Below are 16,415 nucleotides of genomic sequence, written 5' to 3' on the forward strand. Positions count from 1 at the left end.
ACAAGGAGAAGCGTCTTAACAAGAATTTCAACAGCAGTAGCCAAGGAGGAAAGCACCATTCTTTGAAAACATATTTGCGTCATTAATAATATTGCCCATAAATTTTGACTTCATCCTACTATTCTGCATTTGCATGACAACATACCTTCTTCTCAACTTTAGTCTCTAGGCAAATACTGCCCCACATTCTACTTTAAAGAAATAACAGCTAAACAAATAGAAAAAAAACTAGAAACAGAAAAGATGTAATAAAGGTAATTCTAACTCAACCATTTCTACAAACTACACCATCACTTTCTAAAAATGGCTTCATCCTTCATTTTCAAACCACTCACCACTATATACAACCTGTCATCCTCTGGAATATTTCCCGACATATTCAAACATGCCTTAATGATCCCGCTACCTAACATTCCTAAACCAAAAGATTGTAAGAATTATACACCTATCAGCAATCCCTTTCCCATAACAAAAATACTTGAAAAATATGTAAAAAATATAGTGTCCGCTGCAATATGCAGCATGAGTTGTGAAATGCATTCAGCACAATGATTGACTACATACTGCTACTAACTCCATGTTTAATAGTATGAATGACACTAAATCACTGGCAGAGTATTTATTGACATGATCAGAGCATTTGAAACAGGAAATCACTCACAACTACTTAACAAAGAAGCAAAACTTAACGTTGGTAATAATACTATAGAGTTGTTCAAAAGCCTAGAAGAAAAGCAAACCTTCATTGTACTAGAACTTCCTGTCAGAAAGGGGCATTCTAAAGGCTGGCATTTCCCAAGGGTCAGTCTTTGACCCTCTTTCTTTTCTGTCTTCATTAATGATCTTACCATGATTTTTTTAGTACCCAATGTTTTAATGTTTTAATGTACACTGACATCTTAGCCCTGAATTCCAGTAGGATACTTCCAGAATTGCAATAAAAACATAAAATCTCACTTAGTACTCTATGTAACTGGCCATAGACTAACGGGTTAATAGTTAATGCTAAAAAATCCAGTGATTTTTGGTACTGCACAAAAATTATAAGGTCTTCCCCTATTAACAATAAAAGACAATGAAGATCCCAAACATCAATGGACAAAAATATCTTGGCATAATTATAGACGTCATATTAATTTTTATTCAACAAACTGAAAATATTGTGAATAAAACACTTAATAAGTTAAAGCTATTCTAAAAAATGTCCTATCTATTCACTCTCTATTCCTGATTTGCGCTATTAGTGTGCTAATCCAAAAATTGAAAATGGCCTGCCTATACTGTCGATGCATTTTACACAACTTGCCACAATTACTGAAAATAAAATCTGTAGATTTGTACTCCTGGTAGATTTCTGCGACCGTAATTGCAATATTATAGTGCAAAACTGCTATTGAGCACTCTTCTTTTTAAAATAATAGGGCATTGTCCTCCCTTCAAATCAAAGTAGCAGATCAGAGAACAAACTTATTCCTCAGAGATAACAATGGAGACACCATCTCAGTTGTTAGGCCTCAATTCAAAACTGCCACAGAGAAAGAGCTTTAAACAAGTTAGGCTCCTCCACATGGAACCACTTGCCAGCTGAGGTTAGAAAACTTGAAATTTTTACCACATTTAAAATTAAACTGAAACAGCACCTAATAAACATCTGTACCGCCATCTGTTTTCAGGACAATGGTTTAAAAGCACAGTCTTAACTTGTGTGCTGTAGTTTCATCTGCTGTATACACTTTGTCTTTTGTTATAAGATTCTGTGCACACACACGCACAGTTAGTGTATTTTTTACTGAAATTTACCACTGTACAACTATACTTGTGCTCTAATGGGCATGAGTGGTGAATGAAAAGTGTTCATAGGTAGGTACTAGGCTATTGGCCCTAGGGCCTATATAAGCCTAGCCAAAAAGGTACCCTGGCTTTCGCCACCCAAGAAAATTATTTTCCTGTGCCCCTGTTGAACAGAGCCCCAGAGGTGATCCCAGGGGTGAATTTCCTATTTCCCATCCAATCATCAAGATTTTTCTTGAAGAGTGCTAATGAGGAGCTTTGTTTGATATAGATAGGTAGTTTGTTCCACAATATGGGAAGTTTCTGGGACAGGAATCTATTCCTCCAGCATGTTCTGTTTATTGTGGTGACAAGGTTTAGGTCCCTAGAGCGTGTAGCTCAGAGGGATTGGGATTTTTTTAAGTGGAGCATGTCCAACAGCTCTGGGTTTGACATAGCTTTGTATGTTAGGCAAATATCGTCTCTGAGTAGATGATATGCGACGGAGTAAAGCTGGAGTTTTTTGAGACGGTCTGCGTAGGGCATCTGTTTGAGGCCAGTAATCCTCTTTGTGAGGTATTTTTGCGGCCTTTCCAGTTGTTGTAGATGTCTTGTGAGGTACATATCAAATGGGGCGTTGTACTCTATAATGGGTCTAATGAGTGACGAGTAGCGGGGAACAATGACTTCTTTTTTCCTGGATGAGAAACCTTTTGTGATGAGGTGTGCCATGTAGAAGGATTTGCTGACTACTGTGGCAATGTGATTATCAAAAGAGAGACTACTGTCCACCTGTGTCCCAAGGTCTCTTATCACACTTTTGGTGTTAAATAGACTACCACTTATGTGGTAGCTCATGGGTACAGAGTTTTTACCAAAGGGGATGACAATGCACTTTTTGGCATTGAGCTTGTGGCCATGGCTTTGACACCAGGCATCTGTCTTGGCGAGGCCCCTTTGTAGGATGTCCACATCATTAGGAGTTTTGATTATGGCTCCTAGCTTGCAGTCATCTGTGAACTTCATTAGGCAAAGACCTTCTGTGTTAGCCTGTACTTCAGAAAAGTAGATACCAAACAGGAGAGGACCCAGGACTGAAGCCTGTGATACTCCACTTGTCACTGGTCTGAAGTCGGATATGGAGGCTGCTACTTTCACAGTGCGGGTTCTGTCAGTGAGCCACTTGGCAACCCATCTTGTGACATACGGATTTATATCTAGTTTAGTGAGTTTGTCTATAATTCCAGAGTGGGGGATGGTGTCAAAAGTCTTGGCGAGATCTAGATAGGCTGTGTGAACCACTTTACCCTTGTCTATGGCTTTGATGACTGCTAAGAAGTCTATCAGGTTTAGGAGACATGATCTGCCTTTTGCAAACCTAAACTGGGTGGGGTCCAGAGTTTGGAGATTACCACTGTCTTTGTTTATAAGTTCCACAATGATACGTTCCATGGCCTTACAGACCAGTCTCATTAGGCTAACGGTACGGTAGTTCCCGGGGTCTGTGGTGGCTCCCTCTTTGTGGAGTGGGATAACCGTCGCTATGCGCCATTCAGTGGGCACAAAGCCTGAGGTGAGGCTATGACTGAACACGGTGCTTAGGTGGGGTGCCAGTTCATTCTGTAGTTCATGTAGAACGCAGCCTGGGATGTTGTCAGGTCCCATGAATGCTGTGTTCTTGGCTTTGGAGAGTGTGGTTTGTGCAGCCATGATTACAGGAACTTTGCATTCTTCCGGTATAGTGATGGGCCTTTTAGGGGGTGAGTGAGGGTTAAAGTGAGCACTGAACCTATCTGCCAGGATGTTGGCAATATCAGTTAGTTCTGTATATTTAGTGCCTTTGTGCTGTAACTCAGAGCAGATCTGAGTGTTACCATTGAGATTCTTGACATAGCTATAGAATGCTTTGTGGTTATCTTTAGAATCAGTGGTGATTTTGTTTTCCTAACTAGCTTTGGAGGATTTTATGAGGGATCTCAGCTTCTTACTGAGGCTGACCAGGGAGTTTCTCCAATCATGGGATTTTACTCTTTTTTTGCAACAGTTTCTTTCTTCTGTTGTAGAGTTTGTTTATGGCAGGGGACTACCAGATTGTCTTCCTCTTTTTGGAGGATAGTATCTTGGTTCTGTTAGGGATAGCATGATCCATGCACTTGTGTAAGTGCTTATAAAGTGCATTTGTGTAGGATTCAGCAGTCATACCTCTATTGTCCGTCTGCATGGGTGTCGTAAAGTTTGCCACTTCTGTCTTAAGAAACGTGAAGTTGTTGTGTCCTGTGTTATGTCAACCAGCTCATCTACCTGGTTAACAATTTGAAATAAATAAATGAATAAATAAATCATATAAACATTACTAAAATTCAGAGGTACTACTCTACAAACATAAGTCATTTTGAGTCATCCACTTTCAGGTATGTCATTAAGTTTATGCATGGGGTACCTTTACTAAGGCTGTCACTGGGTGAGGCTGTGATGTACTTCAGCTCTGTTTTTCTTGCTTTAAAATTTTCCAGTGAAAAAGAAGATATCAGGTAAACAAATCTTCCTCACGTCTACCCTATAATCAAAACAATGATATCAACTAGAGATCATGTATGAGTGTCTGCTAGGGCAAAACTAGAATTACAACATTCCAAATTTAGGAGTGGTTATCATTTCTATTAATAGAACTAGATTGGTGAAAAATTCTAATATATTAACTCATTCCCTCCATTACAGCTCTTTTGAATATTTATATTTACCTCCCAATGGATGTGACTTGAGCCTATAAAATAATGAAGTTATTACCTTACAGTTCAAACAAATATTCATATCTCTGGAACCATAATTGTTACTAGGATTTTACTCTTTTTTACAACAGTTTCTTTCTTCTGTTGTAGAGTTTGTTTATGGCAGGGGACTATCAGATTGGCTTCCTTTTTTTGGAGGATAGCATCTTGGGTCTGTTAGGGATAGCATGATCCATGCACTTGTGTAAGTGCTTATGAAGTGCATTTGTGTAGGATTCAGCAGTCATACCTCTATTGTCCATCTGCATGGGTGTAGTGAAGTTTGCCACTTCTGTCTTAAAAAGCATGAAGTTGTTGTGTCCTGTGTTATGTCAACCAGCCCATCTACCTGGTTAACAATTTGAAATAAATAAATGAATAAATAAATCATATAAACATTACTAAAATTCAGAGGTACTACTCTACAAACATAAGTCATTTTGAGTCATCCACTTTCAGGTATGTCATTAAGTTTATGCATGGGGTACCTTTACTAAGGCTGTCACTGGGTGAGGCTGTGATGTACTTCAGCTCTGTTTTTCTTCCTTTAAAATTTTCCAGTGAAAAAGAAGATATCAGGTAAACAAATCTTCCTCACGTCTACCCTATAATCAAAACAATGATATCAACTAGAGATCATGTATGAGTGTCTGCTAGGGCAAAACTAGAATTACAACATTCCAAATTTAGGAGTGGTTATCATTTCTATTAATAGAACTAGATTGGTGAAAAATTCTAATATATTAACTCATTCCCTCCATTACAGCTCTTTTGAATATGTATGTTTAACTCCCAATGGATGTGGCTTGAGCCTATAAAATAATGAAGTTATCACCTTACAGTTCAAACAAATATTCATATCTCTGGAACCATAAGTGTTACTAGGAAAACTATGAATGGCAAGCTATGCAGGGTAAATTAACCATTACGTTGGTGGCATTCATTCAGTTCGATTCTTTAAACTGGATTTTATAAGCCGAAATAAAGACAGTGGATATTAATTTTATAATGTTGTATAAACAGCTTATGGTATCTCAGTAATCATGCAAGCAAGACACATACTGCCAGCAGGAATTTCTTCATACAGTTGTGAGCTTTCTTATGAGGCTATGCAGTTCTGTCTGTGTTACTTGAATGTTGAGATATTTAGAGAAATATAAAAATTATTACAATACAAAATAAACCGTATACAAATATAATCTCTTTAGCTGCATTAGACAGAGGTCAAATATCAGTTTGTTGTCATATATGCTTTAAGATGACATCGTATACCTGGTATGTAGTATGGTTTTGGAATTATTAATGCAAATATGAACAAGTAATATTTGACACCTAGAGGCATCTGTAGGTGGTAACTGCAGAAATGCCTGGAGGCACACTTGACTGTAATGAATTAATAACCCCAGAAAGTTCTGGAAATGCACTGCCAAATTTTATGTCCAGGCCACAGCTCAGTCCTTTATCTTTCCCCAGTCTCATTCACAAGTAGGTTGTTAAATATGGATATGACTCTGTAAAAGAAGTATCATATGTTACTTAAATGTACCACACCAAAAATTTGCAGCCTTTACTACTCAGATACTCTTTCTAGATTTATTGCATATATTTCTCAGTAAATGAAAACATGGATTTGTTGTTTTTGTCAAGTCTTCCCACAGAATTACTGAAGATTACAGCCAGAACTATTACCTATCCTGCTCTGTCCTAGAAAGTCATGTCCCCTCAGATTTTTTTTCTCAAAGATAATCTAGTAGGCTAGTTTCTGAGCTTGTTTATGGACACGAATGGACAGAAGGTGGAAAAATGCATGCCGTTGTTAACATTTTAATTTGATATACAGACTTAATGTTCCTATAGTATTAAAGTACTTAGTACCAGTTTTTAAAAAATGAGCTTGTCTCAGGGATGCAGTGATGGAAACAGGTATTCATGTCGATCCAGACTTCTTCTCACAGTAAACTGCAATACAGTGTCATTTTGTTTGTTGTTTTCGTTCAGTGTCTTGATCCCACAGACTTAATGTCTCTAGGATTACTATAACCAACTCGACCAGCTCATGTGACATTTGCCAGTCTCTTTATGAGTGATATACTTTGACTTCCATTAGTTGCGAGCTGCAAGGCAGAATTATGTTCCTATAAGTAACAATGGTGAAACATATTACTTCTGTGTAGTTGGTACACATTCTCTACTCACCCATTCACTCTCTGTCTATTAAATGTTCATTTTGGATGCTGTTGAAAGTTTGCAAAATTAATCTCTATCTTTAAAGAAAAAAAACATACTGATTTGTTTTGATTTATTAAACTGCAGAAGGTAGGCAAAAGATTCATATTGTGGGGGCACAAAGTCCACTGTGAGGAAACAAGTCTTTGCTGAAAAATAAAACTCATACCAGAATGGTAGCGTGAGGCAATGGAAGGACAGAAGTAGACTGGAGTTTCTGTAATCCTTATTGGCATAGACAGAGATTTTGGGATAATGGTAGCAACATGGGTGTGTTATCATTTAATATTTTTTATCAAATGTATGACTGATAGGAAAGACTCTTATGCTGGTTCTGGAAGTTTCCACTTCATCCATTTGAAACTACAGCTTGAGACTAAAGAGTTTCACTGTACATGCATGTAACCTAACATTTTACATGCATGAACTATCATCTAACCAGTTCTGTCAACACAGAGGGACAAAACCCTGATTATGACCCAGGCAAGTCAGGTCTGATTAGAAGCCTGGGTATCTCTTTGAGATGACATGAATAAGATGGGCATTCCTTTCCTGTGAGAGGGGGTGAACTGGGGCCATTCAATGCCATAATTCCTAGGAAGAAAGACACCAACACACAGGATAGTCCTGTAGTGGATGCTTGGCTGGAAAGCCACATATGTGATAGCCTTCATCTTGGGATTATGGGAGTATGTTCTTGCACAGAGGAAGGCATAGTGGCCTTCACAGTCATATGGGTCACATATCCAATGCCCAGGACAAGGGGATTCCAATGAAGTCACATACCACCCCCATGACTGCCTGAATAACATCCTCTCTGGATGGCTTTTGCCCACATATTGGGAAGGGATGCTCAGTTCAGGGGAGTGAACAAGAACAATTATATTTGAGAAGGCTTGATAGCTGGCATATGGTGGCAATAATGCACAGAAAAACAGTACATAAAATATCTACAAAAATATACTCAATGCTGTAAAGTTTTGTGCAGCAATAACTCATAAGTAAAAATGTAAAGGCATTTTTTTCACTACACCCCACTAAATGAGGGGCTTTGCTGCCCATTCTTTTCATACTTTAGCATATCACTCCAAGATCACTGCATATTTGAGAAAGATCAATTATAAAATATAACATAAAGTGGTCCTACCTTTTCTCCATTAGGCTATGATTTCGTGAATTAAAAAAACAAAAAAAAACAATGCTGCAAATTCTTCCAACATAGGCTAAACAGGCAGGTAGGAGCACTAACAATCTAGGGCTATAAAGCTCAAGCAAATGTGAATCATGGAACCCAGTAACAAATAGCTGACAAGACATCCGGTTCCAGTATATTTTCTGGTGCTTTCTAAAGGTACCTTTATCTTTAGGCTGTGGGAGGAGATGATACTGAGAGCCAGATGCAAGATTATATTAGCTAGAGATATAAAGTTGGCATTATATTCAGTGTTGTGATGCAGTGACAAGTATAAGGGATACAGCTTTATGAAGTTGAGAACATGTTGGAAAACAAACAGGAGAGATTTTGGCCTGGCAATTATTTATCAGAAGTTTGAGCCAAGAGATGTACTTGCCATGTTGGGGCTCTCAGTCTAAGTTGGATTACTGCTTTGGCTCAGATCTCTTCATGCTTTATCTGGAGGCCATGCAGATGTTTTCAGGAGGTGTTGGATCACACCCCCACCTTAGCATGGAATTGAGCTGTGGGAAAGATTGTGAGTTCAGGGACTTATATCCAAGTATACTGACACCCTGGGTTAAGGTGAACCTTGAGTGGTGGATTAAGGAGATGTGGGTCCACATCATCAATGGAGAGGTTCCACTCAGGGATGTCGGGAGGCATACACACTGTATTGGGTTCAGTACAACTTATTTAGAAGGGGGGTAGCTTTTTATTTTTATTTTTTTCGCGCTTTAGCTGCACGATGACGTCAGCTCATCAGGGCTACCAGCTAGTCGGAATGGAGCTCGGCGCACGTATTTCCGGCTGGTTCAAATGCTTTTGTGAGCAGGAACAAACCATCTGGATTTACTTTTGGTTAGAAGGCTTCATTTTCGATAAGGCTTTATTGTTATTTAGGTCTCGCTTCATTTTCAGCAAAGATGTTATTTTCGGCAAGGATTTTATTTAGAAGGTCTCGCAGCAATGCTCGAACAAAGGGTTGGTGAGTAAGCTGAAATAATGTTATGTTCAGAAAGGGTGTGTGTGTGTGTGTGTGTGTGTGTGTGTGTGTGTGTGTGTGTGTGTGTGTGTGTGTGTGTGTGTGTGTGTGTGTGTGTGTGTGTATGTATGTGTGTATGTGTATGTATGTGTGTATGTGTATGTATGTGTATGTGTGTGTATGTGTGTGTTTGTGTGTGTGTGTGTGTGTGTGTGTGTGTGTGTGTGTGTGTGTGTGTGTGTGTGTGCATGTGTGTCTGTATGTGTGTGTGTATGTGTGTGTGTAGGTGTGTGTGTGTGTGTGTGTGTGTGTGTGTGTGTGTGTGTGTGTGTGTGTGTGTGTGTGTGTGTGTGTGTGTTGGCATCACATGTAATTCCAGATACAGTGCCAGCCTTGTTGTACACATTGAGATGGGAAGAATACAGCAACCTTTCCTATATGTGATCCTTGTCTAAGCCTAAACAATGATGTGTCTGTAAATAGTCACATGGTTGGTCAGACTAGGACTCTGCAAACTTTTCTTAATGAGAATTTTCTGCTGGAAAAGTCTTTTCACTGTAGAAACAGAGCAGGTACACAACAACCACTGCAAACACCAACCAGCTACGTTTTTAAATGTTGGCAGTTTTTGAATTTGTTAGAGTTCAGCCGGAAAGTTTAACATTTTGCTCTAGTATTGTTTTCAGGCAGTGAACAGTATATTTAGTGTATAGACTGCTATGATATAGGCTTCATTTATTTCTAACAGATGTGAGCTATGGTGAGAACTGAAGTTGTATTCCCCAGTTGTGGTGAGAAGTGAGAACTGATGTTTATTCCCCCATTATTATTTTTGTTGTTTGTCCAGGTTTTTGTGCTAAGGTGTGAAGTGAGAACTGAATTTGTATTCCCTCATTATTGCCTTTGTTTGTCCAGGTTTTTTGTGCTAAGAGGTTGAGAGCTATCTAATAGCCATTAAGTTTCAGTCTTCCTATTTTGCAAACTGCTGATTTAGACTGTAGTGCATATGGTTCTGCGTTCAAGACATGCATGGTGGTAACACAGCATTTTATTCTAGCAACTTTCCAAAATTATACAAGCAATGTTTAAAATGTGTCCCTGGTTTTTGGGCTTTTGTCCCCCCAATAAATGTTGGCTTTTTCCAGATTTCTTGTGCTGCAAAGTTCAGAGATACAGCTGAGTGTAGAGTACATTTTACAAAGAGCTGAGAGCTGCAGGGGAACTAAAGTTTAGTGCTGCTTATGCTGAGTCTGCTTATATTCTTAATAGCACAACAGGTAGTGTACTTGCTTTTGATACAGAAGGCTGTGGGTTCTTCTCCCACAGTAGGTAGTTGCATTGCTGATACTGTACTGTGTTGTAAAGGGGGGTGGATGCTGTAGTCCTTTTTGGCGAAGATATCTAGTAGTAACTATAAACATGTTATCGGTCTGCCATACATTCCCTATTGCAATATTACTAGCGTATCACTTTTTTTAATGCAACATAGGCAATTTATTCCTCAAGGGCAACAGGTACTTTATTTGTAGATGAAACAATGAAATATAAAGTTGTTTGCTAGCAGCAACAGCTTCATTAGTTACAGATTTCTTTAATGTGGAATTGTGTAGATGGCTTTTACTAGTTCAGAGATTGTGCATATTTACTGATACTGGTGGACTGTAGAAGTTTGAGTAGACTTTTATGATGGAAATGTTCTGAACTGGGCTGTTTTGTCATTATTCGTGCATGCATTTTGTTTCAATGTTTACTGGAAAAATGTTCAAAACAATAAATTTAAAATGTTCTCTAAGAACTATACTGTATTGTACAAGGAATATAATTTAATACAATCAGGAAGGTGTATCAAAGAGCATGTGTATGTTCCATGTGCAAGGGGCCTATGATTTGAAAACAGCACAAAGTTAATCTTTATCTGCCACTGGCAAAATGTATTTTCTTTGAATGTGGGTTTCAATGCTTTTTCAATGAATGTGAGTTTCAAGGGTGGAGAAGTTTTAATGCTAAGTCTAGTTTCATTGTGAGACTGCATTGCTTTGTTTAGCTGATATTTATTGGTGTTCATGCTGTAAAATGCAAAATAAAACTTTTCTGGCAAATCATTTAGGAATGAAGTCACTAAATAATGACAGACATTAAGTTTCAGACGTCATAACCTTCAGAAAAATGCATGCTAAAGCAAGACCTGTTATTCTATCAACTGTCTTGTTTATATAATATCAATTTTTAGTACTGTTTGTATGTTCCCCCAATATATTTGGCCTTGTCCAGATTTCCTGCATTAAGAGGTTGAGAGGTACGTGCAAATAAATCGCTTTATAGAATTAAGAATATCCGAACCTCTCAACTGTTCCCAATTTTGGCTCAAAATGTTGCTCCCCCCTAATAATCCCTCCACAAAAATAACAATTTTGGAAGAAAACGTGGAGACTTTACAATTATAAATAACTAATGATCAGAGTTATACATTACTTTTATTTTAGAAATGCATGTAGATTCTCTAATTTTGTCAGCTGCTCAAGTTAACAGTGCTCATATTAAAATGGTGTCCCTTCTTTGACAGGTTCCCAGCTGTATTATCTGGCAATTTTATATTTTTGCATCACATTTTTGGTCCGTTTTTCATAAAATGGCGGTTTTCTGGCAAATTAGTGGCAAATCATTAAAGACTGAAGTTAGAAAATAATGGCAGACATTTGAGTTTCAGATTTCATACCTTTCAGAAAATTTCGTACTAGGCTAACCGCCCTTGTGGGCCATTTTAAGTCTTGCCAATTACCCCATGTAAGAATCAAACCTTGCATCTTGTGTCTGCAAGGTAAATACCCTAACCATTATGCCATCATCCCACCCCTGCAATGATGCAAGAACTACTACTATTCTATTATCTTTCTAAATTTATAAGGGCAGTATTTAAAAAAAAAAGTCTTTATTTTTGGGCCTTTGCCTCAGTTTATTTATGGGTTTGTTGCTCTAAAAGGTTGAGAGGTGTGTGTGTGTGTGTGTGTGTGTGTGTGTGTGTGTGTGTGTGTGTGTGTGTGTGTGGTAGGTAGCATACCTTTCAACTGTCCCAATTTTGCAGAATGTCCAGATTTTTGCCCCATATTTTTTGTCTGTTCCCCATAAATTTTGTGATTTTCTAGAAAATCATTGAAGGCTGAAGTTGCTAAATAATGACACATTTGAGTTTCAGACTCCATGTCCTTTAGAAAAATTCATACTAACACAAATCCTGTTATTCTAGCAACTTTCTAAGTTCATGAGAGCATTATTTAATATCTGTCCCTGTTTATTTTAGGCTTTGTCCATATTTCTCGCACTAAGAGGTAGGTGGGGTGTGTGTGTGAATGAAACACCCTAGTTAGGGGTAGCAGGTGGTTAGTAATTTACTCAAGCTCAAAACCTGTACCTTAGTTACAGAAAACAAAAGCATGAATACTCTACCCCAACTATCATGCTGCATTTTTCAAAGAACTGACTTTCAGGTTCATTTTCAATTCAAGGAACCGAGTTTGAGTGAATTTATATTATATTACTGAAGAGGCATTACAGCGAATGCCTCTTCATCGATACTAAAAGAGTGAACCGTGAATTACGAGAATGGCCGTAGCTTGGCTGGGGAGGGGGGTAGCAGTTTGAGTGCTGTGAGTTCAAATTTGAAAATCCTGGTTCCACTGGTTCCACTGCAGCAGTGGAAAGATGATGAAGGAATGGTAGGATAAAAATTGAGGAATTTATAGGAAAAAAACAAGTATGCTTCAAAGACCCCTCCAAGAAGAGGGTTCATGTTGGAGATAGAGTTAGAGGAAATGGATGCAGTAGGTCCATCCAATTTAGGATCAGGCATTCTAGCATGATATGAAGTGACATGGAATAGTAGAGCTCATCGAACAGAGCATCTGTATGATAGAAGGCAGCAAGATGAATCAATAGAGAAAGGGGCAGCAATGGAGAGCTCAGCTAGACTGCGATAACAAAGTTCTTTTCTGGACATTATTTTTTTCTAGAAACAAGTCTTAACCAACAAAGAGAGTTTATTCTCCATTGTGGATTAAGGAAAGCAAAAGACAGTGGAAAACAAATGTAATGTGATACCTTTTAGTGAATCAACATAGGGTTTACAATACAAGTACACAAGCTTTCAGACTGACAAGACCCCCCCCCCCCCCAATCAGGAGTTAGTAAATCCAAAAGACTGAAGAAGTATGTAAATGGGTGGCTATAATATGGAGTAACACTTTTTAAGACATTTTTTTCTAATATATCAGCACGTAATTTCCTAAATCCTTTGTTTCACAGAGGATCTCTTTGTGGATTGTAGTCCTTATTTGCTCAAACTATGGATACCAAATTATTAAAAAGATTTTATTGTACGTGAAAGCGATGAATGTAGAATTACTATTGATGTAAAGTTCTACTGAAAGGAGAGACCTGGACTTTTCTCAACAGCTGTGATACCTCCACACATCAAAACTTAATTTATGGGGAGATGACATGGTAGGGGAGTTCCTAAGATGAGGAATTCTCTTGCATGGAATATAATGCTCAAAGCTATTTTTTCCCATGTGTGCTGCTGGTATAAAATGTGGTCATTACAGTGGGCATATTGTCCAATGGTAGTGGAGTGCTCAAACCAAGGAGCAAAACTTCCAGAATGGGAAGTATATCTTAATTAACACCAGTTTATGGATATAGAAACAAAAGTCCAATAAGGTTTTAGAATACAAATGGGGCAAAGGACTTATGATTCCTGGTTCAGGATTTTCGACAACAGTGCATAGCAGCTGTTTACATTATATAAAGAGTCTGGCATTTTAGAGAGACAGCATGGAAAGGTAAAAGGTTAAGAGTGTTTAGAAATTAAACTGCTTCCAATGCGTGAGGTGGACATGCAAGACACTTCTAGGATGGGACAGATTTTGGAGATCATAGTGTTATAGGATGATAACATACATGGGGTAAGTAAGTTTTGCAGGTCACTGAAAGCACATGCCAAGGTGTCAACCTCCAACAAAAAGCAAGATATATATATATATATATATATATATATATATATATATATATATATATATATATATATACATATATATATATATATATATATATATATATATATATATATATATATATATATATATAATATGACTTCAGAAACATTTGCTAGCCTACTTAATCCCCTGGAAATAAAATACTGGACAGGGTAGAGCTCTGCCTACTATTTTGTTGCATATTCTGGTCACATGTCTGATGATCTAGGGCTCATGGCTTGAGTTTGACTAATATAACTGTCTGGCATTTAGTAAAGCGGCTATTAACTGTTAACAAGCTGCTTCCTGTAGGCCAAGGATTGATTCTCTCAGCCTCCATTGTGTGACTGTGAGCAAACAGTTTAACTAGATGGTGTACCCGAGCCAACACTAAAAAAGCTCCATGCGTCTCAGGGCTTTGTCTGGTTAACAAAAAACAATAAGCTAACAAAAACAATTAAATATACACTTAGATTATGATACATTAGTATTCTAACACAAAATTGTTCAATGTGCTGGGGAATTCCCATCAGTAGTGAACGGTACACAAGAAAGATATAGCATAATGCACATAGCACTGCTTATGGACTCCCTAATTGTAACTTCCTGGGTCCTGTCTGTGAGCCAGTTCGCTATCCACTGGGTAGCATATGGGTTTGTACCTAACCTCTTGAGTTTGTCAACAATGCCTGAGTGGGGTATTGTGTCAAATGCCTTGGCCAGGTCAACGTAGGCAGTGTGAACGATTTTGCCCTCATCCATTGCTTTGGCGACCTTCTCAAAAAAGTCCACCAGGCTGAGTAGGAAAGATCTGCCCTTGATTAAACCATACTGGGTTGGGTCTAGTGTCTGGAGGTTTACTATATCTCTGTTGATCATCCCCATGATAATTCTTTTCATGGCTTTACATACAAGACTAATGAGACTTATGGGTCTGTAGTTTCCAGGGTCTGTAGATGGCCCACCTTTGTGTAGAAGGATCACTGTTGCTTTTCTCCAATCATGAGGCACAAAGCCTGTTTGGGGGCTACAGTTAAATAGTAATTCCAGAGGCCCTGAAAGGTCATATTTCACTATATTTAGAAGGCATTCTGGGATATTGTCTGTGCTTATTGATGCAGTGTTCCTGGTCTTAGAGACAGCATTAAAGACCTGTTCCCTAGTGACAATAGGGGGGGTTATAGTTGATGATATTTCCATAGGGAAGGCTGATGGGGAGAGATGGGTAAAGTTGGAGCTGAAGTTATCAGCCAGGAGGTTTGCTATATCTTCTGGCTCGGTATAGGTGGCTCCATTTACAATGAGCTCTGGACACAATTGTGTATTGCCTTTGAGGTTGCGGGCATAGCTAAAGATTGTTTTGTGGTTGTCCTCCCCCTGGGAGGCCAAACTTACCTCAAATTTGGCTTTGGTAGACTTTATTTGTCCTATGAGTTGTTTGTTTAGTTTGAAGAGAGAGCTTTTATCTTGCTGGGTGCTGCAACTCCCAATTTTTGCCATGATTTTCTTCGTCCTGTTATACAGCTTATTGATTTTGTGATTTCACCAGGGTGGCTTGTTTTTTAAGTTATTTCTGTACTTCTTCTTGGTAAGTACAGGTGCCTCTATGCAGTTTTAATATGCTTGTACAGGGTTTCTGTGAACAGTTCTGCATAGGTAGCAGTGTTCTCAGGGTTTATGGAGGCTTGAAATTTTACCAAGATCTCACTTAATAGCAGGAGGTTAGCGTTAGAATAGTTCCTAAATATTCCAGGTTTAGCTGGGGTTCCATGTTTTATTTTTACTTCAAAGGAGACCATTTTGTGTTCTGACCTTAGCAGGAAGGCATTACAGTAGGGGGTGTGCAGCAATCTCCCATATTAGTGAGGACCAGATCCAGCATGGTTGCATCCCTGGTTGGTCTACTGACTAACTGGTCTAGGGTGTTTGTGTTTACAAAATCCAGGAACCTCTGTGCATGTATGTTTGGTGTCGTATAGGATTCCCAGTTAATAGTGGGGTAATTAAAGTCACCCATGAATATGGTATTGGGTTAGATGATTAGTGTTTCTAATAAGTTTAAATACATGGTGTGGGTTTCCTGGGTCATAGAGGGGGACCTATAGCTTGCAAGAAAGTGGTATTGGATTTTACCTATGATGATTTGAACATGGAGCACCTCAAGTGCATTGTCCTGTATGACCAGCTTTAAAGTATATTTATTTTTGATGTAGACACCTCCACCTATAGTCCCTGCCTGTGAAGTAGCTGGCTTAAATGTGCGGAAGGCATTATAACCTTGCACTGCTGGTGTGCTCTCCGTGGCTTTAAATCATGTTTCAGTGACCGGACGAACATCAGCATTCTCTAGGGTAAAGATAGCTACTAGGGAGTGGGGTTTTTTGTTTATACTCCTAGAACTGAGCAGTAATACCTTTAGATTTTCTTGGTTTTGATTTGCTCTGTTGGAAGTACTTTCAGTTTGG

General features: G+C 38.5%; 1 protein-coding gene across 1 annotated transcript in view; it reads right to left on the reverse strand.

Annotated features, from left to right (window-relative positions):
• SAMD7 (sterile alpha motif domain containing 7) overlaps positions 1 to 16,415 on the reverse strand; it is a 212,473-nt gene that overhangs the window by 186,998 nt on the left and 9,060 nt on the right. Inside the window, exon 2 of the mRNA XM_044070749.1 lies at positions 16,133 to 16,135. Within this exon, the coding sequence (XP_043926684.1) occupies positions 16,133 to 16,135 (3 nt within the window). The remainder of the gene's footprint in view (positions 1 to 16,132; positions 16,136 to 16,415) is intronic.

Source organism: Protopterus annectens, chromosome 4.part1, assembly GCF_019279795.1.
Source record: "Protopterus annectens isolate FY-2018-M chromosome 4.part1, PAN1.0, whole genome shotgun sequence".
In the NCBI taxonomy this organism is placed as follows: domain Eukaryota; kingdom Metazoa; phylum Chordata; order Ceratodontiformes; family Protopteridae; genus Protopterus; species Protopterus annectens.